The sequence below is a fragment of the Prionailurus bengalensis genome, chromosome D1 (genome assembly GCF_016509475.1).
Source record: "Prionailurus bengalensis isolate Pbe53 chromosome D1, Fcat_Pben_1.1_paternal_pri, whole genome shotgun sequence".
Classification (NCBI taxonomy): Eukaryota; Metazoa; Chordata; class Mammalia; order Carnivora; family Felidae; genus Prionailurus; species Prionailurus bengalensis.
In genome coordinates, this window is record NC_057346.1 from 15892929 (window position 1) to 15920826 (window position 27898).

Genomic DNA, 27898 nt, shown 5'->3' on the forward strand with positions numbered 1-27898 from the left:
TGATTTCCACAAGCCACGTTTATTTAGGGGTAATTTGCCAAAGGAACCATTTGGGTTGGTTTTGATTTCTGTGATTCTTCCCAGTAACCCATCCATGGAGACCAACATTCAAGGGGAGGACCTGATGGAATGCAGGAGGCCACTGCGGCGGCTCGGCCAGGGTCCCCAGGGCCAGTGTCCCGCTCCGGAAAGAACGCCGCCATGCTTCTCTCCATCGAAGCCCGTTCCTCCCGAGCTGTCCCGTCTTTCTGCCAGGTTCTGAACCCTCCTTCTTCAGTCTTTTCACCGATGAGGCAGGAAACCAGCTGGGGTGGGGGCAGGGGTCCGGAATGACCAGGACAGGGACTCGGGGCACACAGAGGACAGAGTCTGTGCCACTGCTAAGGACAAAAGGAATTCTCCTTTCTCCTCAAAAGGCTTGCTCTGGTTTGGGGATTCCCCCAGCTGACTTTTCTTCAGGCGGGTTATTTGGGGCTGACCTCAGAGAAGGCCAAACTGGGTGCTGCAGGGGAAGGGAGGGAAGAAACAGAGCACATTTGTAAGTATTTTGATCATAAGAGTTGCCATTTATTGAGCTCTCTCCATCGATCTGGCCCAATTCTGAATTTCACAAGCACTAACTCTTCAGATCCTCACCACCTGGGAGGGAGGTAGTCGCCATCTTCTCACTTTAAGGATGAGAAAACTGAGGCTCAGAGAAGCTGAGTTACCTGCCCAGGACCATCTAGCTTCTAAATCACAGAGCCAGGATTTGGACTCGCATCTGTCCAGCTTCAAAGCTTGTGACGTCAACCAGTATGCCATGCAGCCTCAGAGAGGGGGACACAGGCGTGGTGCCCCCTTCACTGAAATAAATATGATCAATTCAACAACAACAACAACAACAACAACAAAATTGCAGGTTTACTGTTATCCCTGCTCCCTAATCGAGTATCACCTCTATACCTGAGGTCTCAAACAAATGGCCTGCGGGCCAAAATCTGTCCAGACGCTTACTGAATTTGGCACACGGTCTTTAGAAATAACTTGACCAGCTCCTAAAGGCCTTTGAGTTTTGTGGCTTTGGCCTCTCATCCCCCTTGCTTTATTCGGTTCCGTCTCAAGAGGACAGAAGTGCTGTTTTCCAGTTTCAATCCAAGTACCTACACTGAACACGGGGAAGGTGGACCTCACAGAGTTTCCGCAGATAGTGTCGCCCAGGTGAGGACGCACTCAGCAGCAGCTACCATGCCAATGTCATCAGCAGGTCTCTGAGAGGCCGGACAAGGCCTGGCAGGGACCGCAGCGTCACGGGGCAGAGTAGCAGGAGAAGGCCAGAGGGGTAAATAGGACTACACGCAACTTCGGAGTGGAGCTACTCTTGCACTTGGTGGAACCGGGCCAGGTCCCTGATCTCACGCTCCCTTGGCAGCGTCCTTCTCTGCCGCGATCATCTGGGAGTCATGTGTTCTCAGTGCCGCTGTGACGGGAACAAACACGAGCAAGAGGCCAGCCTTTCTGGGCCCAGCAGAACACCACTCCTTTCATGGCCGGGGTGCCTATAATTAGTCTACAAATAGTACCGTGCCCGTCGCCAGCTCACCCCTTCTGTCCTTATTCCTACTCACTGCGCCCCAGTTGTCTTTTCTACGTGCTGTACTTCCCTGTGGAGCGGAGCAAAGGGAAAGAAGGAATCCGACTCCATATTATTGTATGGAATGCAGCAGGCAGCCTTCCTGGCGATCAGATTATGTCCAAGCATCGTAAGTCACAGAATTTAAAAATGTAAGAATTGGGGCACCTGGGTGGTACGGTCGGTTAAGCCTCTGACCTGATCTTGGCACAGGTCATGATCTCACGGTTCATGAGTTCGAGCCCCACATCGGGCTCTGGGCTGATGGTGCAGAGTCCTCAGTCTCTCTCCTTCTCTCCACCCCTCTCCCGCTGGTTCTCTCTCTCTCTCTCTCTCTCTCTCTCTCTCTCTCTCCCCCCCAAAATAAATAAACTTTTAAAGACTTTTTAAAAATAAAAAAATTAAAAGGGAAGAACTGGAAGGGACTCTTGGATAGGAAGGAAGATCTCCACACAACGTTTGTCCAAGGATCTACGGTACCCTCCTTATTAGTTGTGTTTAACCTCCAAGGAGGCAGGGCACTTTGCTCATGCCTGATAAAGGTGCCTCTTCTCGCCACTAAAATCCATCACCGTTGGCCCTAGTGATGCTTAACTACTCGAGATTGGGTACGAAGGCAAGATTGGTCTTCTACCCAGCAGGGCTTCAGCATTTCAGACTTCCCTACTACTTAGAAAGCATCACAGGGCAGTAGCCCTCGGCACAGTGACCTCCCTGGGTGACCCAGCCATGCCCACCGCCTAGGAGTTTGCCATACCCTCGCCAGCTCCTTCTCCAACCCCCGTCACCTGGCTCAGCCAGGCCCAGAACCACTCTCACCATGGTCATGTAGGTGGCCTCTGCCCTTCCACTCGATTCTTCTTCCTCCATCAGCTCCCGTGTGGTTATTGAGGAGTAAACATGTTTCTAGAGGGGGGGGATGGGGGGAGAAACGGGATAAACGTTCCCCAAAATCGGCAAATGTTATATGCCAGAGAAAATGGCCATCTGCTACTGTTCACAGGGCATCAACACCAGAGGGTAATTGAGAGCTAGAAAATTATCGCCAATAATGACAATTCAGTCCCCAGTCTTCCCCCAAATTAAGAAAATTGGCTAGTCGGCGAAGAGCACTATCTGAACCACATTCTTTGCTTCAAAAGATAAACATCTTTGGATGGCCATTTAGGTAGCAGCAGGGAACCCTTATCTTGCCAGATTACTTGTACCCTGTGCTTATTTCCTTCTAATTAGAGGCTTGGCACGATGGCACTGATCAGCAGCTAACTGCGGTTATCTCTTTGACCGGGTTTATGTGGCAGGAACAGCCCTCCCTGAATCTCACATCTGTGAGGTCGGTGGTAGTATTCCTGTCACTATTTGGGGAGGCGATGTCATCCGGTGATAAATTCTTGGGCTTCTGAGGCCCCAGTTGCGACAAAACCTACTCTTGGGTCACAAACAGGCCAAAAGATGGAAAAGTAAATACTCAAAGAGGAGTTTTTAAAGGAAGGAAGGAAGGAAGGAAGGAAGGAAGGAAGGAAGGAAGGAAGGAAGGAAGGGAGGAAGAAGGGAGGGAGGGAGGAAGGAAGGGAGGGAGGAAGAAGGGAGGGAGGGAGGGAGAAGGGGAAGGAAGGGAGGAAGGGATGGGAGGGAAGGGAGAAAAGGGGAAGAGAGGGAAGGAAGGGAGGGAAGGAAGGGAGGGAGGGAGGAAGAAGGGAGGGAGGGAGAGGGGGAAGGAAGGAAGGGAGGAAGGGAGAAAAGGGGAAGAGGGAAGGAAGCGAGGGAGGGAGGGAGGAAGGAAGGAAAAAAGGAAAGGAAGTTCAAGGAAATGAATTCATTTCTCAGTCTCTAATAGCAATTACTTATAGCTCCATTACAAACTAATATGGAAGAAGAACTTCTTGATCCTCCTACTTAAGGTCCCTGAATATTTCATCTGAACTGTTGACTCCTGAATTCACCACAATTCTCCCTCATGGCTCCCTCATGATGCCACAGATGAAGAAGCTCTTGCAGATCATCGGGTTATTGGGACCTTACAACAGGACAAATGGCTCTGAGTCCAGGGCTCCTTCCTCCAGCCCTACCAGGAGGCCCTGTAGCCCCACCCCACTCCCACCCCGGGGGCTCTCGCTCGCTCGCTTACTGAAGATTTCCTGAGCCCCTGCTCCGTGCCCAGCACCGGCCGGCATGCTGAGACATAACACTGAGGAAGATAGTTCACAGAGGAATTGATGGCACCACCTGAAATGCTAGAGCCTTATCCACCCGGCCCCACGCTGGGCCCAGCAGCAGAACGGTAGAGTTCTTCCCTTACCTCTGGATCAGCCTTCTGTATGTTCTCCAGGCTTTTAACCAGGGTTGTGGGCGTTCCTGAGCTGCAAGGCATGAAAATCATGGGGAATTAACCGGCCAGCACTATATGTTCAAGAGTCCCTGCAGGAGACCCCACAGAGCTTTGTGCAGAGGGGGACCTCAGAGGAGGAACTATTCTCTCTAGATGCCCACCGCCAGCACCAGTCAGCCCACCTTGAAACCTGAGGAATGCATCTCTCTGATGAAGGGCAGGAAGGGATTCTGGAGATAGTCTGGGCTGAACAGCAGCGTTGACTTCCCTATTAACCTAGCTAACATCTTTCTGCCCACACACTTTCAAGTGAATTAACAGTGAGGGCCACGGGATTAGATTTTATCACAACCGAGGACTAGGGAGATGTAGCTGGACCAGCAGGGGGCGACAGAAGCTCAGCGACACCCAGTTTCAAAGGGTTCCTGGCCATCCAGGGGGGGAGGCCGAGCAGAATTGGCGCCACAAACTCCCTGAGCGGCCAGCCCTGGCCCCTTCCCAGCCCTCGGCCTTTGATCTCTTGACCATCTGCCCTCTGCATCTGCCACTGAATACACTTCCTTTTTTTCTGCTCTGGCCTAGGCAAGAGCTGAAAAAAATATAAAAATAATAATAATAAAAAAAATCAGGGTTGAAGCTAGAAAAGAAACCGGATTTTTTTTTTTTTTTGTCTTTAAGTGGAGGAAATATTTTCGCATATTATCTGAGTATAAAGCTGTGTGTTCTCATTGTAAAATAATTCAAATAATAAAGAAACATAGAGAGGGGTGCCTGGGTGGCTCAGTCGGGTGAACGTCCGACTCTTGATTTCGGCTCAGGTCATGATCTCAGGGTTCGTGAGTCTGAGCCCTGAGTCAGGCTCTGTGCTGACAGCACAAAGCCTGCTTGGGATTCTCTCTCTCTCTCTCTCTCTCTCTCTCTCTCTGCTCCTCTTCCCCACCGCACATGCACACGCTCTCTCAAAATAAATAAATAAAACATTTTAAAAAACAAAAGAAACACAGAGAGTTGGAAATTGAAGTTCCAGTAAACCTCCCACCCTCAGGGGACCCACCTTCTCTTTTCTCCCAAACAGCACTACCAATACTTGGGAATTATTCTCCCAAACTTTCTCAAGACGGGCCTAGGGGCACTCACACAAAATATGTTTATTGTGTATAATTTTCTTTTTTTATAAAAATGAGATCGTATCATACATTCTGTAATACGGCTTCTGGGACATCTTTCCATGTCGTCCCATTCGGGATTGTGCACCATGTCATTGAACGGAACACCTATGCGGTGAATCATTACCTTTCTGACCGTCACTGAGGATGATTTCAGTGTTCGATTATCGCCCGTGCTACAGCAACCGTGTTTACAAATCTCAGCATAGCTGTCTGCTTATTTCTTTAGGATAAGCGAGTAGACACGGAAGCACGGATTTCGTTTTGTGGGAAACTGAGGCCCAGAGTGGGTAGGTGAGTTGACATGGGTGTCTAACTTTGGGCTCAGTGCCACTTTCATGCCCAGCGTAAAGACCCTTGGAGAGGCCAGCCAAGCTCAAACCGAGTCGGCGAGGCCCCGGGGGGAGGAGATGCAAACCCAGAAGGCACCCAGCACCTTCCGTGGTGTTTTACGGGGAAAAGAGACTCAGAAGCCAGAACTACTTAGCCTGAATGGGGGCCTTTGCCCGTGGGCAGCATTTCTACAAGACAGCCACAAGACTTCGTCATCAACACTTGGGTAAATGGGGGGTGGAGGGGCCATGGGCCTGCCAATGGCCAATGAAACACGGCTGCTGGGTCGGAGCACCAAGATCTGCGCTTCTAGGTGAAGTGGATATTGCGGATAATCCAAAAACCATTTCTCTCAGGCACGGACTGGCACCATTACAGCTCTTGCAAAAGGTTTATACTCTTAATAATGCTCTCCTTAGGCCACCAGTTACAAAAGAGCTGGCAATCTTTGTGAAATACCAACGTGAATGAAGAGGGTGTGGGGACGTGCAAGGACTTTCTGGAGCACGGTGAGCAGGGGGTGGGGGTCCCTACCTAGATGACATCTAATTTGACAACCACAAATGATTCTATTTTAAAGTAACCCCCTTCTGGGAAAATGGCACGGTTAGGGTGCTGTCACTCTCCCACTTCGGGTCAGAGGTACCACCAGCGTCCCAACCCAGCCCTGTACCTCGTATTCCTGTGGGTGTTCTTCACGATCAATATCAGAACGGGAAGCAGCAGGATAGTGCCACAGACAATCCCCACAATGATCACCAGCTGATTACCACCCAGGATCTCAGGTTTGAGGGCTGCTGGGGTCACCAATGCTTGGGAAAGGAGAAAAGCAATTAGAGGGTCTTAGTGCTTCGGGAAAAGAGCTGAGAGTCCCACAAGTTCTATACCAAGGAGCAACAGCCAAGTCAGGAAGCTGGGGGAGAAAGCCAGACTCCACCCCATGTGGAAACCCTGGGACTCCAGCGGTCCCCATTAGATGGAGAGCCAAGTCTGGCTCCCTTGCTCACCCCTACAGTATAGATCAAGGTGGGTGGGAGAAGAGAATAGCACCTTACCTACAGCAGAGTTTCCTTTTACGTTAACAATTCTATCTTAAAATAAAATAACAGATGCTTCAGAGGCTGTAGATCTTTCTATGAGAAAGTGGTTGCTTTCAAAAGGATAGATGCTACAACACCCAGCCTCATAGTCAGAATGCCAAGTAAGGCCTTCAGGGGCACTCTTACCCATGTGGCACCCCTCATTCATTTCCTCAGGTCCCTCTAAATACATACGTAAACACCTCCTGGGTGCCAGGTATCACCAGGCACGGAAGCTCCAGAGACAACGCGTGGTCCCTAATCTCAAGAAGAGGGACAATCGACAGAGAGCCACAGACCACTCTAGGTGCTATGACGGAAGTCCACATGGGGCACAGAGGGGCACAGAGGAAAAAGGGTACCCACTTCTACGGGGGGCAGATGAGAATTCCTCAGCAAAAGTTTTAAAGTTTAAAACCCTTGAGGAAACATCAAGTTTGCTGGGCAGACGATACGGGGAAGGATGGCGGGGCACAGTATGTGCAAAGTCTGGAGGCCCGGCAGGATGGTACATTCAGAAAGTAGAAATCGTTCTGGGGGTCTGGTTCAAGGTTGCATTCGTGGGTACGGTGGAGAATGAGGCTGGATAGGTAAGAGAGTCCCCAGTCATGAAGGGCCTTGATTATCCCAGCCAGGAGTCTGGTTTTTGTTTCTGTAGACAATGGAGAGACCACTGAAAGATTACAAGCGCTGGACAGAATGCGGAGATCTGTGATTGACAGGATGGCACAGAGAGCCGCAGGAAGGCTGAGAGCGGGGGCCGAGGATGAGAGCAGATACATGTTGGGGGCCCGCAGGCCAAGCCAGGGGGGAAGACAGCCAGAGCCTAGCATAGGACTGGAAAGAAGGCAGACCCAAAATCAGTAGTAGACATGACAGGACCTGTTGACCTGTTAGATTGGAGGTCATGGGAAAGGGAAGAATCAGGCACAACTCCCGGGCATCCGGCTAGGTAACCGTGTAGATGGTGACGGCGTTAACGCAGGTGGAGGAGATAAGCTGGAGATGAGCTGCGGAGACGTGTGCAGGGGCAGGTTTGGATATGTTGCGTTTGAGGAATTTGTGGAATATCTGGCTAGCATTTGGAAGGAAGGAAGGAAGCAAGGAAAGAAGGAAGGGAAGGAGGGGAGGAGGGAGGAAAGGAAGGGAGGAGGGAGAGGTAGGAAGGAAGGAGAGAAGGAAGAGATGGAGGGAGGGAGGAAGGAAGGAAGGGAAGGAGGGGAAGAGGGAGAGGTAGGAAGGAAGGAAAGAAGAAAGAGAGGAAGAGAGGAAGGGAGGGAGGAAGGAAGGGAGGGAGGGAGGAAGGGAGGGAGGGAGGAAGGGAGGGAGGAAGGAGGGGAGGGAGCGAGGAAGGAAGGGAGGGAGGGAGGAAGGGAGGGAGGGAGGAAGGGAGGGAGGAAGGAGGGGAGGGAGCGAGGAAGGAAGGGAGGGAGGGAGGAAGGGAGGGAGGGAGGAAGGGAGGGAGGAAGGAGGGGAGGGAGCGAGGAAGGAAGGGAGGGAGGGAGGAAGGGAGGGAGGGAGGAAGGGAGGGAGGAAGGAGGGGAGGGAGCGAGGAAGGAAGGGAGGGACGGAAGAAGGAAGAGAGGGAGAGAGGGAGGGAGGAAGGAATGGAGGAGGGAGGGAGGAAGGAAGAAAGGGAAGAAGGAAGGGAAGAGGGAGAGAGAAGGAAGGAGAGCAGGAAGACAGGGGAGGAGGAAGGAAGGGATGGAGGGAGGGAGGGAGGGAGGGAGGAAGAGAGGAGGGAGGAGGAGAGGAAGGAAGGAAAGGAAGGAAGGGAGGAGGGAGAGAGGTAGGAAGGGATGGAGAAGGGAGGGAAGGAGAGAGGAGGCAAGGAGGGAAGAAGAGAAGAAGGGACCCGACATAATTTACTGAATATAGAGAGAGTACAGTGTCCGATCCTACTCGGGTAAAGGCGGCTGAGGACGGGCGATTAGAGTACCATTAGTGATGTGAGGCAAGTAGAGGCAGGAGCAGAAGACAGGTTGCAGTGCACTCAGGAACTCATTGGAGGTGACAGAGGAGACACCACCTTCAGCCTCTGAGCAAGCTACTTGGCTAAGTCAAGAAAGAAAGGCACGACTGATTGCAGTGATGGTCGCACAACTCTGAATTTTCTGGAACCCCTGAGTTGCACGCTTTAAATGGGTGAGCTGTACGGTATGTGAGTTGTGTCTGCTTTAAGAGAGAAAGAAAGATACAGGGTGCGAGCTAAAGTACACGAGGACAGAAGGTAAGAGAAAGAGCTGAGCGTATTTATGGGCCGAGGAGCAGAAGCCAGTAGAAAGCACGAGGTTCCCGAGGGGGAGAACATGTCACCTGAGCACAGAGGTTCGGATCAGCCCGGGGCGGAAGGGAGCCTTGGGGGGGCAGGACGGAGGTAAGGAGGGGGGGCAGATGGAGGTAGGCCTGCGGGTGGGGAGGCCTTGGAGGTTGAGCGAGCTCCCACTAATGGCGTGTATTTCCTCCGTGAAGTGGAAAACACGACTTCATGTTCGCGAGGAGGTGAAGAAAGCCATTTGTCCTGCTTCCCTCTCGGGCTGGGAGCCTGTGCTGTTACAGGGAGGTGCTTCCATCGACCCAGATCTCTGGTCAGAGGTACCGAGCTGTGTTCTGGCCTCATTCACTTCCCCGCCCCCAACAAACCACAGCCAACCCCCAGCGAAGGGCTCTAGCGAAAGGCAAAGTCCACAGGCCACATCCTGACTGTTACCTGTGCTCTGGTTTAACTTTAACCCCTCACCGATCACCCTCTCCGTCCACACAATCGAGTCTTTATTCTCCCACATACCACTGGCTTTAATGCACAGGGTTGGCCAGAATACAGAAAACGCCTCTGTTTGGGGCTCCGGTCTCTTCCTGTTTTCTCTCTGTTCGGTGCTGTCTCTCCCCAGCTCAGGGTCATTTTCCCTCCCACTACGGAGCATACAGCACCCAAGTAAAAAGTGACTTCGGACACCAACTCCAATCCACCTCTGAGCTCCTGCACCTTTCCATCAGCCTATCACACCGGCAACGAGTGAGTTCTGGCAGAAGGCGTGTGTTCACCAAATACCAGCTCCCTTGACCTTATACATCCTCAGGGCCAGAACTAGAGCGAGGCAAGCAAGGTGCCTAGGGCTCCAAATGCCACTCTCAAGGCCACTGAAGTCCAGGGCACAAGCGCTTGTAAGAGACAGACGCCCCCTGAAATTCTGCACCCTGACTGCCTCTCTGGCCTCACCCTAGTCCCGGCCATGCCCACCCGCTACGAGGCCCCCCATCCCTCCTCAGCCGAACGTCAGATACTTCGGGGCTCTTTCAGGATCACGTGCAGCACGGTGGTCTTCTTGAAGGTCAGGTTCCCCAGGTGGATACTGCAGGTGTAGCTTCCTCTGTCAGACTCCCGCACTCCTTGGAGCATGATAGACGCATCATTGCGGGAGGTGTCCCCCACCAGGGTTACACGGTTCTGGAAGCGGCCCCGGTTCTGGGGGTTCCCCACAGGTACCCTGAGTTTGGAGTAATAACGTAACATAACCTCCTCCTAGAAGGGAAAGGCAAAGTATGAGTTTACAAAGACCAAGGGGGTCGGGGCATGGGCAAGGTTGAGTGGGAGGCTCTCAGGACGTGCAGGGCCCTGCGTGTGTGGGCAGTGAAATATCAGACAACATGAGGCCATGCACACACACAGGGGCACAGCCTGTGTCACTGTGAACGACACCACCGAACCGTGAACGCCTGTCCCCTGGGCAGAAAAGGATGAGGAAAGTGGCACAAGAGGCCTTCCCTTCCCGTAAAAGGAAGCACAAGGGCACCTTGACTTCTTACGGCACTCCCAGTTGGATTTCCGACAGACCCTGGAAACACGTCTAAGACTAAATTCCACATTCTTCCCCCAAACCAGCCCCTTCCAGTCCATCCCACTTTGGTAAGTGGCAATGTCTTCTTCCAGATGCTCCGGCCAAAAATCTTGAAGTCATCCTACTAAATTCCTCGCCTTCTTAAACTCACATGGAAAATCCCTCAGCAAATCCTGTCACCTCTGCCTTGAAGATATATCCCAAATCTAGCCGTTTGTCACCTCCTCCATGGTTACCATTCTGACCCAGGCCACCGCATCTCTCACCTCAATTCCTGCAATAAGCTTCCTTACTTGTCTCCCTGCTTTCTCCAAACTGGTCTATTCTCAGCAGATGAGCCCTTAGAAATAGAAGTTAAGGGGCGCCAGGGTAGCTCAGTTGGCTAAGCGTCCAATTTCGGCTCAGGTCATGATCTCGCGGTTTGTGGGTTCGAGCCCCGTGTCGGGCTCTGTGCTGTCAGTTCAGAGCCTGGACCAGCTTCAGATTCTGCGTCTCCCTCTCTCTCTGCCCCTCCCCCATTCACGCTCTGTCCTTCAAAAAATGAATAAACGTTAAAAATGTTTTTAAAAAGGGGCGCCTGGGTGGCTCCGTCGGTTAAGTGTCCGACTTCGGCTCAGGTCATGATCTCGCGGTTTGTGAGTTCGAGCCCCGCGACGGGCTCTGTACTGACAGCTCGGAGCCTGGAGCCTGCTTCGGATTCTGTGTATCCCCGTCTCTCAGCCCCTCCCCTGCTCATGCTCTGTCTCTCTCTGTCTCTCAATAATAAATAAATGTTAAAAAAAAAAAAAGGAAATAGAAGTTAAATCATGTTACCCCTCTACTCAAAACCCTCCAATGCCCCCTCCCATTTCTGCTAAAAGTACAAGGCCCTCCATGATCTGCCCCACTCCATTTTCCTCTCTGATTTCATCTTACACTTTTTCTTCACTTTACCTCTTCGGGTCACTTCACCACTTCATTCCAGCCACACCGGCCTCTTTGCTCTCCTCGAGCACTGGCCTCAGGGCCTTTGTACTTTCTGCTCCCTATGCCTGGGACATCCCTCCCTCCCAAAATACACATGGTTCACTCCCTCACTTCAAATCTCTGCTCAAATGTCATCTGTTCAGTGAGGGCTCTCTGCCCACCTGTATACAGTAAGAACCACAAACGTCTGCCTTCTTGTTCCTCATAGCTCTTACTAATACCTGACATAGCATATATTTGTTTCCTCATTATTGTACTGTATATCTCCCTTGATCTTGATCGTAAGTCTCCCATCAGGGCAGGAGCCGTGAGTGTTTGCTACATAGGTGCTCAAAATACCTGTTAAGTGAGTAAGTAAATACCTGTTAAAGGAGCCTGCTTAGGATTCTCTCTCTCTCTCTCTCTTTCTCTCTCTCTCTCTCTCTCTCTCTTTCCTCTCTCTCCCCCTCCCCCACTCACCCTGTCTCTGTCTCTCTCAAATAGATAAATAAACTTAAAACATTTTTTAAGGCTTTTAAGAAAAGGAAATGGGTATCCGGATACAAACATGGATGCGAAACCTCTCTGTGTTTCGAATTCACAGCTCGAAAGGCTCATTCTCAACCTATTTTCTGCTGTGACTCACTTAGCAGTTGACATCTAAACGCACGACAAGCTCCCGGAGGTGAACCTGGGGCCACATGTAATTCCCCATATGCCACCATGAGGCCCACTCAGACGGCATACAGGAATCGAGTGAGTACAAATGACTTTTTAACAGAGGTGGCTGGGAATATGTCTTAATTTAGAAAAGATAAATCTTTTATAAACTTCGCACCTTAATTTTTATTAACAGTAACCGACCTGGGATATCCCCCGCAGCACACCTTGCCCCACATGTACATCAGCAGGCACAAAGGACGCCTATGGTCTCGTGAACTCACCTGTTGCTTGCACGCAAGTTCCCATGAACTAGTCTGCGCGTTGGCCCCCAGGACCTACTAATGCCAACACCTGAAGCACCCATAGAGACAAAGAAAATTCCCTCCATCCCAGAAGTGGGGCAGCGGGGCACAGAAGAAAACTTATAAAAATAACCGAAATAAAAATAAGAATGCAACGATTCTTATGCCCAGCCAGGAGCTTAGAGACAAGGCCACCAAAGTCAACCCCCCTCATTCTCCCATGGACTCTACAAAGAGAAGGGAAAAGAGGAAGGAAACCAAAAGGCAGTGGCCAAGTCACGTACAAACGCTTTGCACGGACGATCTAATACATGCGTCCCCACGGCCCTAAAAGCTGAGCAGGCAGCAGCAGCAGCAAGAATATCATCCTGCTCCTCTTCCTCATCTGCATCAGAGCCATTTTTCCCACCAGGAAGCTAAAGTTGCCCACAGCCAAGTGGCTGAGCTGAGGCCCAGTTCTGACAAGCTCCGAAGCCCAAGCCCTGCAACACCACCGCACGGCACCCGCTGCCCCGATTCCCCCTGCCCCCACACCGTCCTGACGCCATCCGCCAGGGGCTTCGACAGCACGGCAGTGGTGCTTTCTCCTTTACCTCGGCATGCTCTCCTGATGAGAACGTCCAGTCTACCTTGGTCATGCGTTTCTCTCCTGTGCTCTGGAGAACACAGCCCAGCTGAGTCGAATCACCCACATGGGCCATGAGCTCTGGGGATAAAAGGGGAACTCAAGTCAAACCCAAGGTATAATCTACAGAAGTCAAAGAACTTCCAGAAGAGATCATGTTTAGCCAAAGATCCTCAGCCATAAAATCAATGCCACCCCCCAAATACCGCACACATTCACTCCGCAGATGAGCCAGATGATCCCGTGTGGACAAAGCACTCAGAGGCGTCTCACTCACATGACACCCCACAGCTGAGAGAATACCCGTGGCTACCCACACACGTCAACTCTGAGGGGTCTTCAATCTACGGTAAACACATTCTGATTCCCTTTAATTCCCTGCTCCTTCCCCTTTTCCAGAATTTCTCTCCAGTCCCAACTCAACTTCAGGTTTATACTAAAGAAAGGACAGACAATCTTGAAGCCCCCTCTTTCTTTCTTCTTTTTTCGAAGCCCCCCTCTTTCCGATCACCGGCTTAGAAGCCCACATCTGCCGAACATAAACAGGAAGTGGAAAGTTATATAATTCTCATGCTTATACATAACCCACTGGCTCTTTGAGCTGCAAAACTGAATCACGGGTGACTTTCTTCAATTTCTTTCCTTCTTTTTACAGGTTGTCTTAGGACTGGCTTAAGACAGCTCTGGCTATGGTACAGGTCACAGGACTGCTTGCTAATTAGGCCAAGACAATAGACAGCTTTTCTCTTGGCTTGTCTTTCTGTTTTAATCCCTGCCCCCACTCCCCCAACAGATTCCCTTGCCTCTGGCTTCCCAACTCCTAGACTCTTCTTTCTGCTTTTTTTGTACGCGCAACTGACCCCATCATGTGTTTACTGCGTAAATCGTTTCAAGGGGCCCCTGAAAAAAAAAAAAAAAAACTAGCAAAATGATTCTGATTTTTCAAGAATATGCTACACAAATCAACCCCAAAGTCAGTTAAGAAATGAAAGGCAGGATGGTGTTTGGGGAGACACAAACCTAGGGCTTAACTGGACAGAATTCCTTCAAAAGAGCATTAAGCAATGCTCATGAAGGAGCAAACTTGGGGCATAAGCCGATCTTTTCATCCAAATTGTTGCTCTGGGGGAACATGAACTTCCTGCCCAGCAGGGGAGATGCACAATAGGAGGAAAGCAAAAGAAAATATTCTGAACTTGAAACTCTATGGAGGGAGTCATTTTGAAAGTAACAAAAATTCACTCCAAAGAAGACGGATAGGGAGGGAAGGTCCCCCTAAATCCAACAGCACATTAAGAGCTGAACTCTATTTTTTTTTAAGTTTATTTATTTATTCTGAGAGAGAGAGAGAGAGAGAGAGAGAGAGAGATGGCAAGTGAGTGGGGAGGGGAGGCAGAGAGAAAGGGGGGGGCGGGGAGAGAGAGAGAGAGAGAGAGATGGCAAGTGAGTGGGGAAGGGGAGGCAGAGAGAAAGGGGGGGGCGGAGAAAGAGAGAGAGAGAGAGAGAGAGAGAGAGAGACAGAATCCCAAGCAGACTCTGCACTCTCACAAGGAGCCTGATGTGGAGCTCCAACTCACCCCGTGAGATCATGACCCGAGCCGAAGTTGGACGCTTCACCGACTGAGCTCTATTTTTATTTTTTTTTATTTTTATTTTTTTATTTTTTTTCCAACATTTATTTATTTTTGGGACAGAGAGAGACAGAGCATGAACGGGGGAGGGGCAGAGAGAGAGGGAGACACAGAATCGGAAACAGGCTCCAGGCTCCGAGCCATCAGCCCAGAGCCCGACGTGGGGCTCGAACTCACGGACCGCGAGATCGTGACCTGAGCTGAAGTCGGATGCTTAACCGACTGCACCACCCAGGCGCCCCAGTGAGCTCTATTTTTAAAATGCAGTAAATATAACTGACCCATTCTGCACCTTTCATTGCACCAGGCATGTGCCAGACACGGTGTATGTAACATATCAGCCAGTCATTACGATATTTTGAGACATGCACTATCATTTGCCCATTTTCAGAGGAAGAAGGTGAAAGCGCCCAAAGGCACACGGCCCATAAAAGGCTGAGCAAGCACACACCCCAGACCTAAGTGAAGAAACGCGCCAAAGCTCTCCCTCACTGGACCGGGTCCCCTCACGTAAGTGGAAGGATGGCTGGTTCTAGAGCAAAAGTACAGGAAGTTAATACTATTTTTGTTTGCAAGAATACGGTCTGTGATATTTAAAATAAAACCTATGAGGAAAAAGGAATTGAAGGAGTAGGATCATGGAAAAAATTCTAAATGGTAGCAGGAGCATAGAAAAATTATAAACTGAGGAGTAAACTCTGTAGAGCAAAGTATAGATGACTTCACATGGGGGAAGACAACCTCCACCAAGCAAGCTGGACAACTTTCCCGTGGCCAGCAGGCAGATTTTTAGGAGTTGGCTCTACTCCCTTTCCGGCCACAAGGGAAAAATAAATACAGGTTGCTCCACTGGCTACGGGGGAAATATCTGACAAACCCTAAAATTATCCTAGCCTGTGTCCATGGATTTTTCGATTCTGAAATTGGCTTCTTTTACTTTATGGCCTCTGCGTCTCTTCAAAGAGGGAAAAGGCTCCTGTTTTATAGGCTGTATTTGTATGGACAAGCATTTGGGCATGGCATCAGAGGACAAAGCAGAAAGGAGTAGCCCAAAGATGATCCTTGGGGAAATAGCTGATTCATTTCCTTTCTGGAGAACTACAGCTTTGAAATCAAAAGAAAAATGTCAACTGAAAGAAAGTAGGGGGGCGGGGCGCCTGGGTGGCTCAGTCAGTTAATCAGTGGCTCTTGATTTCAGCTCAGGTCATGATCTCATGGTTCATGAGATCGAGCCCCTCATCTAACAGGCTCTGTGCTGTTAGCCTGGGATACTCTCTCCCCCTCCTCTCTCTCAAAATAAATAAACTTTAAAACAAAAAAGAAAAGGAAAAAAAGGAGAAAAGTTTAGGAGGGAGGTCAGAGGCCACCTTCTACAATCCCTTTTACAGCTCCAGTTTTTAGAAGCAGGATTCCAAGTGAAGGGTGCTAATTCCAGAATTTCATTCATTCGACAAATGTCTGTTTGTTTTAATTTTTAAAACGTTTATTTATTTTTGAGATACGGAGAGAGACAGAGCATGAATGGGGGAGGGGCAGAGAGAGAGAGAGAGAAGGAGACACCGAATCGGAAGCAGCCTCCGGACTCTGAGCCATCAGCACAGACTCTGATGTGGGGCTGGAACCCACAAACCATGAGCACATGATCTGAGCCAAAGTCGGATGCTCAACCGACTGAGTCACCCAGGCGCCCCTCATTTGACAAATGTTTATCGATGGCTTACTCTGCGCCAGGCAGGGGGTCCAAGGCTGGTCAGAGGACAAAGAATACAGACCCAGGTGAACAGGGAAGACACATCTGGGCAGGCGTGATGGGCATCACCAAAGAGGCGCCCACAGCGGGCCAAACCAGCTGGGGGAGGAGAGGAGGTCCAGATTCTACCAAGCTTTCCCGAGACCGTAGACTCGTCCCTCAACACTTTGAAAGAATACATCTAATTCTAGGGCTTTCAAGGTTTTTTTTAAGGCAGCAGAATTCTTTCTTCAAACAAAATCTTCTCTGGCAGCCCAATGAACAAAACAGGAGAAAGATAAAGGACTTTGGTTGCAGTTGGAGGCCTGAGGTCCTCTTAGACCGGATCCTCTATTAACCCCTGCCCTGCTCTCACCCTTTGCGCAGCCTACCAGGTTCCTTGGAACCTCAGGGTTCTACACAGCACAGTTTGAACACCACCAGTCTACTGAAGCCACACCCTCCATTTGCAAATGGGAAGATGAAGTCCAAAGAAGATACCGAGATCCTCTCATTTCTTTTCTGTCCCCTAGAACGCTTACCAGAGGAACCTACTAAATATGGACACGGCGTCACTGAGGATAACGGACGGGAAGTACCACCAGGACAGAGTAAAAGGAATAGGGACTTTGATGTCAGAGGCTCCAGGGCTTACGTACTATATGCACCATTTAATAAACATGCGTCCTTAGACAAGTCACATCTAAGCCTCTCTGAGCCTCAAGGTAATTCATCTGTAAAACGAAAAGACCAATATTTCCTCCACGGCATTTTCATGATGATGGGACGCATTTAAGGTAATAATAAAATTACCACTGTCAAGATTTTTCTTTCAAGAACACCAATTACTGGGGTGCCTGGGTGGCTCAGGCGGTTAAGCGCCCAACTGCGGCTCGGGTCGCGATCTCACCGTTCGTGGGTTCGATCCCCCCACGTCGGGTTCTGTGCTGACAGCTCAGAGCCTGGAGCCTGCTTCCGATTCCGTCTCTCCCTCTCTCTCTCTGCCCCTCCCCCACTTGCAGTCTGCCTCTCTCTCTCTCAAGATTAAATAAACAGAAAAAAATTAAAAAGAAAAGAAAAAAAAAAGAACACCAACTAGCGCAGATTCACTCTGTGGTAGGGTCTAGACCAAAGGCTGGCATTTGTTCAACAAAGTCGGTTCCCTGCCCTCTTTTCACATCAGATCTCTTGCCCCTTCACCCTTCCCTAGGTAAGCATTCGCATACCTTTGGTTTCCTCTGGTAGCACATGCAGCACCACCGCTTTCTTGAACACCAGGCTCTCCATTTCAAGCCGGATTTCACAAGTGTAGGTTCCCTGGTCGGCCTCTTCCACATTTTGGAGCAGGAGAGAACCATCGCTGCGTGAGATGTCTCCCACCAAGCGCACACGGTTCTGGAAGCGCCCCACAGGCACGCTGAGGTTGGCGTAATAGTATAGCACATAATCATCCTGGAGGGCAACACAACATTGGGGGGAAAATCTAAAGTCACGGGCACCAGACCTAGGGGTCTGGATGCAAAAGACCCTGTTCTGTGGAGGCAACGGCATCGTCACCATCGCCATCGTACTTGTCATCATCCTTGTCCTTAGGATTAAAAAGTACTTGGTGCCAGGTAACACTGTAACTTGAACAAGGCCCTGTGCCTTATTTCACACACAAATGGCGGACTATGGTCCACACATATCCATTTCTTACAGTCTGAGGTAAAATGTAACATCCACTCTGAAGGTCACTCTGGGGACTCAAACTCACAACTTTTGAATACCTTCTCTCATCTCCACCCCGTTTTCTGCTATGGCCCCTGGATTCAAGGGCATTCAAAGCCTTGAGGCAATCCCCCAGACCGGTAGTGGTGACGGTCCCTGGCAGGTTGGCCATCACTCCCCACCCCCCCTTCTGCCCTCTTCCAGGCAGCATATCATACAGCTTGAGAAGGAGTCATCATCACGGACTGGCTTGCAGGCTGGGAAGGGGAGCCCTGGGAAATTCTTATTTCTATGTACACCGTGGGCCTATCCCTCTCATAATACAAAATACTAATAAAAATTTGAGTGAGAAAAGTATTAAAGGAATAACATGCTATGAGCTACATAAAGAGTATTTCGTTTGTACACTTCGGGACCTTACCGTTAGTAACACGTTACTTAGGATAGATTCCACAAATGATCCTGAGATACAGGTATCTCTACAGAATCTCTGATGGGGTGTATACACTATTTCCCACTCCAAAGAGCTCCCATGAAAGACCCCCTCTCGGCCATGCTTCATCTTCTAATCCTAACACCTGAAGCGGCCAAGAAGGAGAAAGAGACGATTCCCCGGCACATGAATGGGGCATGGAATGCCGAAAGAATCTGGTCCTCTCCCCGCCAAAAAAGATTATTGTGACATCATTCTTATGCCTCTTCTGTCTAGACCAATTCTCTCCCCTTGTCAGCCCTCCCAACCACCTAAACTACTCTACAAAGGGCAAACATCGAGAAAAGAAACAAAAAGAACTTCATGGGCACGTCTCTCATTGCTTCTCAAGGACCCAAAAGGTAAACATTACCATTATGATAATGACTTTCATCGTCACAGACGAGGAAGCTGAAGGTCAGCCAAGTGGAGTTACTGGCCCAGTGGGTCGCACGGCCAAAGGGCCGAGCAAGGAAGAGGCTCAGTTCCGACCAGCTTCAGAACCCAAACTCTGACAACACCACTTCATGGCACCTGATGACCTGATTCTCCCTCTCCCCATGCTGTCCTCCCACCATTGGCCAGGGGTTTCTACCACAGAGTTGTATTTACTCCTTGTTACCTTGGCGTGCTCTCCCGATGAGAACATCCAGTCTACCTTGGTCACACGTTTCTCTTCTGTGCTCTGGAAAACACACCCCATCAGGGCTGAATCACCCACATGGACCGTTAGCTCAAGGGAGGAAACAATCAAGTCATTCAGGCCCAGGGAATAATCTATAGAAGCCAAAGGCAAGAGGAGACATCATTTAGACAAATACCCTCAACCACAAAAATCAGTATTAATCACGAAGTACTATACGTCTTCCCTCCCCAGATGACCCAACACAGACAAAGTACTCAGAGGCCCCTCACTCAAACCAGCAGGGCACTCCCAAGGGTAAGAGAAATACCTTCTAGTTATGCACATGCCTCAAGCTGGAGGGGTTCTGCAATCTTCATATTGCAAAAATGCAAATTGACCCTGTTCTCCTAGCTGGTCCCTTCCCTGTTTCTGGACTTCCTTTCTCCCAGCTCCTTTCTTTCCTTCTATTTTTTAAGTTTATTTATTTATTTTGAGAGAGAGAGAGAGAGAGAGAGAGCAGGGAAGGGGCAGAGAGAGAGGGAGAGAGAATCTCAAGCGGGCTTCATGCCCAGTGCCAGAGCCCAATGTGGGGCTCGATCTCCCAAACCATGAGATCATGACCTAAGCAGAAATCAAGAGTCAGATGCTTTAACCGACTGAGCCACCCAGGTGCCCCTCTCTGAGTTCCCTTCCAAGGAAACCCTGATGGTCTCCTTCCGGGTCATGCATGTAGACACCCACAAACAGGAAACGACATGTCTTCTGCTCCTAGTTTCCCATGGGTTCCCTATCTAAAAAGCCAACTCACAGGTATTCTTTGCTTCCCTCCTCTTCTCTTTAGTTCCCTTACAAAAGCTTCTCTCTGACTTTGCTGGCTGATTCTGGCTGTCCGTGCAGGTCCCTGTAATTAGACCAGCACGAGCACGGTTCTCCCCTTTGCTTTTTCTTTGTGTCTGTCTCCACCCCCGCTTCCCACCCCAGCTTTGCCGTCAGCCCCGGCTTTTCAGATCCCAGGTGTTTATGCATAGGCACCACTCCACTATCTATACATCGCTCAAATCACCTCTCTTTTCATTAAAAGAGGAAACCATTATGCGGCTCTTTCCGTTTGCACAAGACGTGCCCTGTGTGGAGAGACAACATTGAGCAAGACCCCTCTAGGTGCTGGCCAGTTTCTATCGAGGAAGAGCCAAGTGAACACGTATGGGAATAAACAGAAAATGTGCCAGTCTCTTCATGCAAGCTGTTGCCCTGAGAGAAGAGGGTTAACTTCCTGCCCAACAGCAGGCGCGCACAGTAGGGAGCACGGAAAAGAAAACATGAACCCTACACCCTTTGGAGGGAAAGTGTTTGGAAAGACACCAAAATCATCTCCAAAGCCGATTTGGAATTTTCCTGTAAGGAAGAACTGAGCAACTTCACACGCGCTTAAAGGTGTCCTTACACCTTTAATTTAATGTAATTAGTTTCATACTAAGCTAATTTCATTTAATATTAAGAGCGCCCTATGTAGTATTAAGTGAAGGTTAGCTAGAAAGCAGAGGCAGCCACCAAAGCGACGAGGAACTGACACCTGACGGGTAACCTTTGTAGAACAACGGATGGAGAAAATGAGGCTTTCTACAGAGGAAAAAGCTCTCTGCAAAGAAATACAAAATGCCCTGATGCCACCGCCTGCGGGGCTGAATTGTTAGGTCTCTGGCTGGAAGGGCAGAAATCTGCAGGCTGCCTCCTGTGCCTCTGAGGAAATGTCTAAAGAGCCTCAGAACATGACCAGCCTGCATGGTTCTAAAAGCTTCTCTTAAATACATACCATTTTCGTGTGTGTGTGTGCGTGTGCGTGTGTGTGTGTGTGTGTGTGTGTGTGTGTGTCTGCGTACTGGTGCACATTCTCCGTTTCCTGGAATTAGAGCAAAGGCAGTTCTTATGTGCACGTTGCTGAGTCAGTGTTTAGGTTACCATGCACAGCTAAAAAACTAATAATAAAGAGGAAAAATAAGAGACTATGAGAGCAAAGCACCTTAGTCATTCATTCTTCCTACAGAGCTATCTCCATGGGATACAGAGAAAAGGCAGGGAGAAGGATGCCTGCGTGGCTCAGTCGGTTAAGCATCCGACTCCTGGTTTGGGCTCAAGTCATGATCTCACGGTTTGTGAGTTCGAGTCCTCCAAGGGGCTATGTGCGGTCAGTGCACAGCCTGCTTGGGATTCCGTCTCCCTCTCTCTCTCCACCCCTCCCCCCTCAAATAAACAAAAATAAGCTTTAAAAAAAAAAAAGAAAAGGCAGGGAGAAAGGACGGACAACTTAGAAAGAAGACATGAACTATACACAAGAGGCAGCCCAGAGCACAGAAGTTACATGAACAGGAGACTCCAACCCGACCTGAGGGCCAGGGGCCGGGGCCGGGGATGGGGGATGGGGGGCAGTGGGGGTGTGTGGCATGGTTCAGAGGAGGTTTCCAGAAGGAAGGAAGCTTAAGGAGAAACCTGAAGGATAAGGAAGCCTTAGGCAGGCTCGCTGGGGTAAGGTGGGGAGAGAAAGTCCTGGCCAAAGAAACTACCCCAAATTGTGAAGAGCTCAGTGCATTTGAGGAACCACAAGAAGGCTGGTGTAGCTACAGCAACAGCAGAGAACAGGGATTCTGGGACTCTCTTCGGTAATTTCGTTTCCTGATCTGAGACTAGCTGTGTTTTTAAGGTCACGATTTAAAGCGCAGGAATGCCAGAGAGAAATTTTCTTCGTACCACATAGGAAGGTCCTAGAACACACAATCAAGGACCCGAAGGCCTTCTGTTTCTAATAGAAACAGAGGAAGATTCAGCTTTCCAAGAAAGAGTTTGCTACCTAGCTTCTAAAACAGCTGCTTCAGCAAAACTAGGATGTTCCAGGTTGGGGTTTCCGTTTTCAGCAAACCAAAGGGAAACGAAAATCTATAAAGCCGGCTTTCGAAAACGCACGAGACTTACAAGAAATCAAACGCCCTCCTTGGTTCCTTGGTTTCTACTTACCCAGTAACACTGGCATCAGGAGGAGTTTCAGTGGGCAACACATGCCTGCTCTCCAATTTCCAACCTTCAGATAAAAGAAAAAAAAGATCAGAAAATAGCATCAAGAGAAGTTTGTTAACTTAACAAACCACAGTGAGTGCCTCTGTGGGCCAGTCTGTGTCTGAAGCACTGGGCTACAGCCCCGAACAAGGACAAGGACAAGGCGCCACTCACCTGCAGTTTGCGAGTTGGGGGGGGGGTGGGGGGGAGATGGAGGGGGGAAAAAAAGAAGCAAGTGAATGAACAAGAAAATAGCAGATGCTAGAAAGTGCTGTCATGAAACAAAACAAAGCAGTGTTTGGAGAGTCGCTTGGGGGCCGCTTTAGATTGGCTATAAGAGAAGATTAGATGAAAATTGCTTCTCAAGAGGAAAAAAGCAAATAATTTCAGGATGTCCTTGAGATGACAACCCTGGCCATTTCTACAACCTAAGGATGTCACATAAACAAAAGATGACAGCTGACTCAGTGTGAGATTTTTGCCTATCTCTCCAAGTAAATTAAAATTATTACTTTTAAGCATATAGAGAATGTTCAGGACATGTGGGAAAGGAGCTACACAAATAAGGAGAAAATTTTCAACCCAGTTAAGGTACTCACCGCGTTCTGTGGCAGAAAGGAGCCGCATAAAATGTACATGGTGAGCTTTTTTTTTTTTTTTGCCCTCCCTCCCCTCCCCCCACCTTTTTAAGCAAGGCAGCGGGGATAGAATGAGATTTGGACTGCACATGGGCAAAAAAGTAATTTTTAAGCATCTATATTATCTCTGTGGTATTAATTTCGCTGCGTCTACCAGCTCTGGGAAAGGATTCGTTGTTTTTCACCATGCCCCACAATTTTCTTAATGAAACAGAACACCAACTCCAGGGAGTTACAATCCAACCAGTTTTGGGGTCCTACCAACCACTATGTCTGGTCTCGGCCATGATCCCTGCCCCCGGAACATCCTGCCGGTTAAAAGAACTCTACCTAGAACCTGCTAGGAGGAAAGCTGCCTTTGTGTGATACCATCACAGTACCCCACCCAGCGCTGGTGGGAAGTCCACATGTTGTGGCCATTTTAACTTGTACACAATGATTACCTAAGAGATTCCTTACCTGCGTTCTAAACAACAAAATCCTCCATCTGGAAAATCAGGGTCAAACTGTTGAAGGAGGTCCTACCCTAGGTCCCACTTATGCAGAGAAGTCAGTTGACCTGGCGGAACCTCAGTTTCCTTGCCTATAACATGAGGACAATAATGCAAGGATCAAACAGGATAATGTAGATAACAGTGCTTCGAGAAGTAGAAATCATTACCACATAAGATCCTGTTTCTCATAACCTAAAAATCAGATAGGAAACAGAATTTGTAGCGTCGAGAGAGATTTGGGTTCTGAGCGTCTACATTTATAGGAATGGCAAATGATGAATCAGAATGAACTGGAAACTCTTTTAAGTTTCAATTTTTGAACCCCATCACAATGTAGATAATAATTACACTGACTCAGATATACCAAGAGTCATACTAAGTTTCCCCCAAACACCTCTGATAAAAACACAGATCTCTCTCAAGAGAGCAACAGTCGTCTTCTGGCTCCACGACACCCATCCCACCCCACACATCCATGAAAAAGAGCTTCCTTTAGAGCATGCGTCATTGTAATTCATCATATCTGGGATATCTGAGATCCCTGAACGTTCTGGCTGAATTCCTCTTCAGGGAGTTGGTTGTGTTCCCTCCTCTGTCCGGCAAACTATTCTTGTACATTCCCCCAGAGCAGTGCACCCTCTGCTTGGAGGAGGAACAGTTGATTTACAGGTCTAACACCAAACCGCAGTAAGTCTAGATTCTCAAGAAGGACCATATATATGTTCCTGTTTACGAGTGTCCCAGGCCTGTGCTGCAGTGCCACTAAAGTGCCTGGCATGTGCTGGGTGAGTGCAGATAGCTGCCAAGATGATCACCACATTGAAACCAACTTACATTCCCTACAACTCGGGCCATTCTATCCTGAGGACACAGGTGATCCCAAAGAGACTCTGAACCTCGTCACCAAACTCCAGTCACTCAGAGCCACACCCAACCATTTTCAAACAAATCTTAGGAAACGTGCAAATAATCTAATGAATACAAGAGATCAGTATTTTTTCACTCATATGTAGATCTTGAGAAACTTAACAGAGGACCACGGGGGAAGGGAAGGGGGAAAAAAATAGTTACAAACAGAGAGGGAGGGAGGCAAACCATAAGAGACTTATAAATACAGAGAACAATCTGAGGGTGGATGGGGGGTGGGGGAGAGGGGAAAATGGGTGATGGGCATTGAGGAGGGCGCTTGTTGGGATGAGCACTGGGTGTTGTGTGTAAGCGATGAACCACGGAATCTACCCCTTGAAACCAAGAGCACATTTTACACATTGTACGTTAGCCAATTTGACGATAAATTATATTTTTTAAAAAAAGAATACGAGGTATCATTTTTGGTTCTAAGTACTCATATGCACCGGTAGAACTCCCTGTGAATGAAGAGAAAAGCAATGAGTTCGTGGAAAAAGCACGGATTTGAATTCCTAAAAAATTCTCTTCCTGGGTCAGACCTTCCATTAACTAATTCTTTGATCTCTGGGAAATCACTCAGTCTCCGGGGCCTCCTCCTTACCATTAAAAGATCGGACTGGGGCGCCTGGGTGGCGCAGTCGGTTAAGCGTCCGACTTCAGCCAGGTCACGATCTCGCGGTCCATGGGTTCGAGCCCCGCGTCGGGCTCTGGGCTGATGGCTCAGAGCCTGGAGCCTGTTTCCGATTCTGTGTCTCCCTCTCTCTCTGCCCCTCCCCCGTTCATGCTCTGTCTCTCTCTGTCCCAAAAATAAATAAAAACGTTGGAAAAAAAAAATTTAAAAAAAAAAAAAAAAAAAAAGATCGGACCTTTTCGCCCCCCTAGTTAATATAGGACCACGCCAGAAATCAGTAGTTACATATGCAATAATTCCGAGAGGGTTACATGCCAGGTACCGCCTGAATGCTCTACACGTTGACCCATGTAACCTTTGCAACAACCCTATGAGGTCTCCAAGACTGGGACACTAAGGCACAGATTGGTGAAGTGACTTGCCCGATAACTCATAGCAAGCGGCAGAGCCAGGATTCAAGCCCAGGCATTCTGGATCAGAACCTGTCCCCTCACTGCCCTGGACTGCCCCTCGTGTTTCTGAAAGTATTCCATGTTTTAGAGCAAAACTTCGCTGAACTTCATGCATCCAAACAAGATGAATCTGCTCCCCCAACTGAGTGCTTTTCCCGCCCACTTCACCCAGTGAACTCCTGTTCAGCTTTCAGATGTCAAGTCAGTGTGGCTTCCTCAGGGAAATCTCTCCTGAGCCACACTTACCAGGTCAGATGCCCAGCCACATGTTTTGTTTTGTTGTTATTGTTGTTTTAATATTTATGTATTTGTTTAGTTATTGAGAGAGAGAGAGAGAGAGAGAGAGAGAGCGAGCAGGGGAGGGGGAGAGAGAGAGGGAGGCAGAATCCCAAGCAGGCTCCGCCCTGTCAGCTCAGAGCCCACTGCGGGGCTCGAACCCACGAACCATCAGACCATGACCTGAGCCAAAACCAAGAATCAGACGCCCTAACCAACTGAGCCGCCCAGGTGCCCCCACCTACCCCCCGGCAAGCCACATGTTTTAATAAGACTATTTGTCTTTCCTTCGGGGCATTTGTCACAATTTCTAATTATCTATTTATTTGTGGGCTTGTTTGATTAAAGTCTTGCTCTCCACGCTCACCTCCCAAGACTATAAGCTCTACTATCTGAACAATGAAGACCAGAATCTTACATACACAAATATATAACAGACGCATAAAATGAATCTGGGTCTTTAGAAATCCAACCACAGCATCAGATGCACCTTAAGCACCTTGAGAAAAGGACTCCGTTTAAATTCTCAACTTTTACCTCGCTTCTTCAGATCCTGACATCTCCTCAGCAGATGCTCTTAAGATAATTCTGCATGGCCAGAAATCTCGTGTGTTGGCCAAACATTTTGACCTGAGCTCACGGAGCTTTCACAATATAACTCCTGGCAAATATCTTCTATCGCTCCCGGTGTGGGAGTTGGGGGGGGGTGGGGGGGGCAGGTTGTAACCATCGGGATCACCTCTCCCATTGTTACCAGTGCAGAGGAAGGGTTACCCTTGGCACGATTGTGATAGAAAAACCTCTTCAGAAAAGGGACTCGTGACAATGAGACAACCACACAGGATGTGAAAATGACCCCCTAATGTTACAATATCACAAAACAAGATAAGGGGGAGGTGCTGCCTCTGAGTGCCAGTGCTTGCCCCCCGTAAGGACAACGAACCACTGAGCAAATAGACACCTGCACAGGCTTCCCTTACCTAGCCCGCTCACCTCGCGATGCTAAGTCCCCTCGATTCACCCCTGGCCGTGCACCTCTGGGCTCTCATTGTTTTGAGGTATAGTTACCCCCGTAACCCCTCTGAGGCATGAAGTTCTTGAAATGCATCCTCAGTTTTCCTTCCAAGACCGTTTATCCTACATTGGGCTGGGAGGTCACCTGGCTCCTTGTAAGACAGTCTTGACATCACTGGTCAACGTTCTACCTGAAGGGGACTTTGGAAGTCATTGCTCCCGCTCCCTCCTCAGACCAGGTTACACCTAAAGGACCCTACATCAGGCCTTCATGAGATCAGAGCTTTGCAAAGGACGTGATTGGTAAGGACAGTATAGCCTAGCTCTCTTGAGAGGCTTAAGTTTCTGACTTCTTAAGGTTAAATATTGGTCTGTCTAGGATTGGGGGAAGAGAAACAGTGAGGGACAAGTCCCGCCATGAGTTCAAGGGCAGCTAGTCACTGCTCTACCTAAAACCACAGGCAAATTATAAATGAAAGTCTTGTTCTTCATCATCATCATCATCATCATCATCATCACCTACTCTTTCATTAAGGGCAAACCTTACCCCTCTTCTCTCTGAGGATCTTAACAGAAGCAACTCTACCCCACAGAAAGGAAAAGTGCACCCACCAGGCTACCTTATACCCATCTCTTCCTACAGAGGTGGAGAGCCCTGCAAACGTGGCCATCAAATTAAAGTCTTCTCCTGAGAGAGCAAAGCGTGAATCCCTGCTTAAGAAATACGAAGCAATTGCTTACCCAAGATGAGGCGCACCGAGGGGAAGCCAAGCACTGAACTGCGCTACATCTGCAGTACCCAAGTCCGACTGAAGAGACTTCTGCCGGCACAGAAGGTCAGGCTCAGAGCAAACCAAATGCGTGCGTTCTGAAGTGGCTGCAGAGATGCAAACAGGAACCTCTAAATCAAGGTTCTCATTTCAGTTATCTGGCCCATGACCCCATTTTTATTTATATTTTCATGCTAAAAAGAAGATACATATTCAACTTACCGAGGAGAGCCTCATATTCCAGACCTGAGCAGGGGCTGTCTCCCCTTCTAGAGAGCTCTCTGAGGGTGGGGTCTTGAAAGGCATCAGGCACACATTCCCCAAGAGAGAAATCAGCTACATGCAAACAAAGAACAATGGATTTAAGATGAACACAGAACACTTTGCTCTGTTTAAAATACAGCAACCTCAAAAATAAAATAAGACAAAATAAAATAAAATAAGACAAAATAAAATAAAATAAAATAAGACAAAATAAGGGGCACCTGGGTGGCTCAGTTGGTTAAGTGTCTGACTCTTGATTCTAGCTAGGTCATGATCTCAAGGTCATGAGATCAAGCCCACGATGGACTCTGAGCTGAGTGTGGAACCTGCTTTAGATTCTCT

The 27898-nt window shown here is 49.0% G+C and overlaps 1 protein-coding gene across 3 annotated transcripts; it reads right to left on the reverse strand.

Annotated features, from left to right (window-relative positions):
• JAML (junction adhesion molecule like) lies at positions 1-27429 on the reverse strand. 3 transcript variants are annotated; one of them, XM_043579469.1, is made up of 10 exons: positions 27264-27429; positions 22070-22133; positions 19058-19212; positions 17480-17705; positions 12862-12974; positions 9805-10042; positions 6114-6252; positions 3912-3972; positions 2432-2518; positions 1-502 (listed from the first exon to the last, which is right to left on the reverse strand). In XM_043579469.1, exons 2-10 carry the CDS (start codon positions 22110-22112, stop codon positions 410-412), a joined length of 1155 nt encoding a protein of 384 aa, XP_043435404.1. In that variant the 5' UTR covers positions 22113-22133; positions 27264-27429; the 3' UTR covers positions 1-409. The 3 variants fall into 3 exon arrangements, with proteins under 3 accessions (XP_043435404.1, XP_043435403.1, XP_043435405.1); XM_043579468.1 differs by lacking the exon at positions 27264-27429 and adding an exon at positions 23206-23328; XM_043579470.1 differs by lacking the exons at positions 22070-22133; positions 27264-27429 and adding an exon at positions 19869-20024.
• Between the last annotated feature and the right edge of the window lie 469 nt (positions 27430-27898).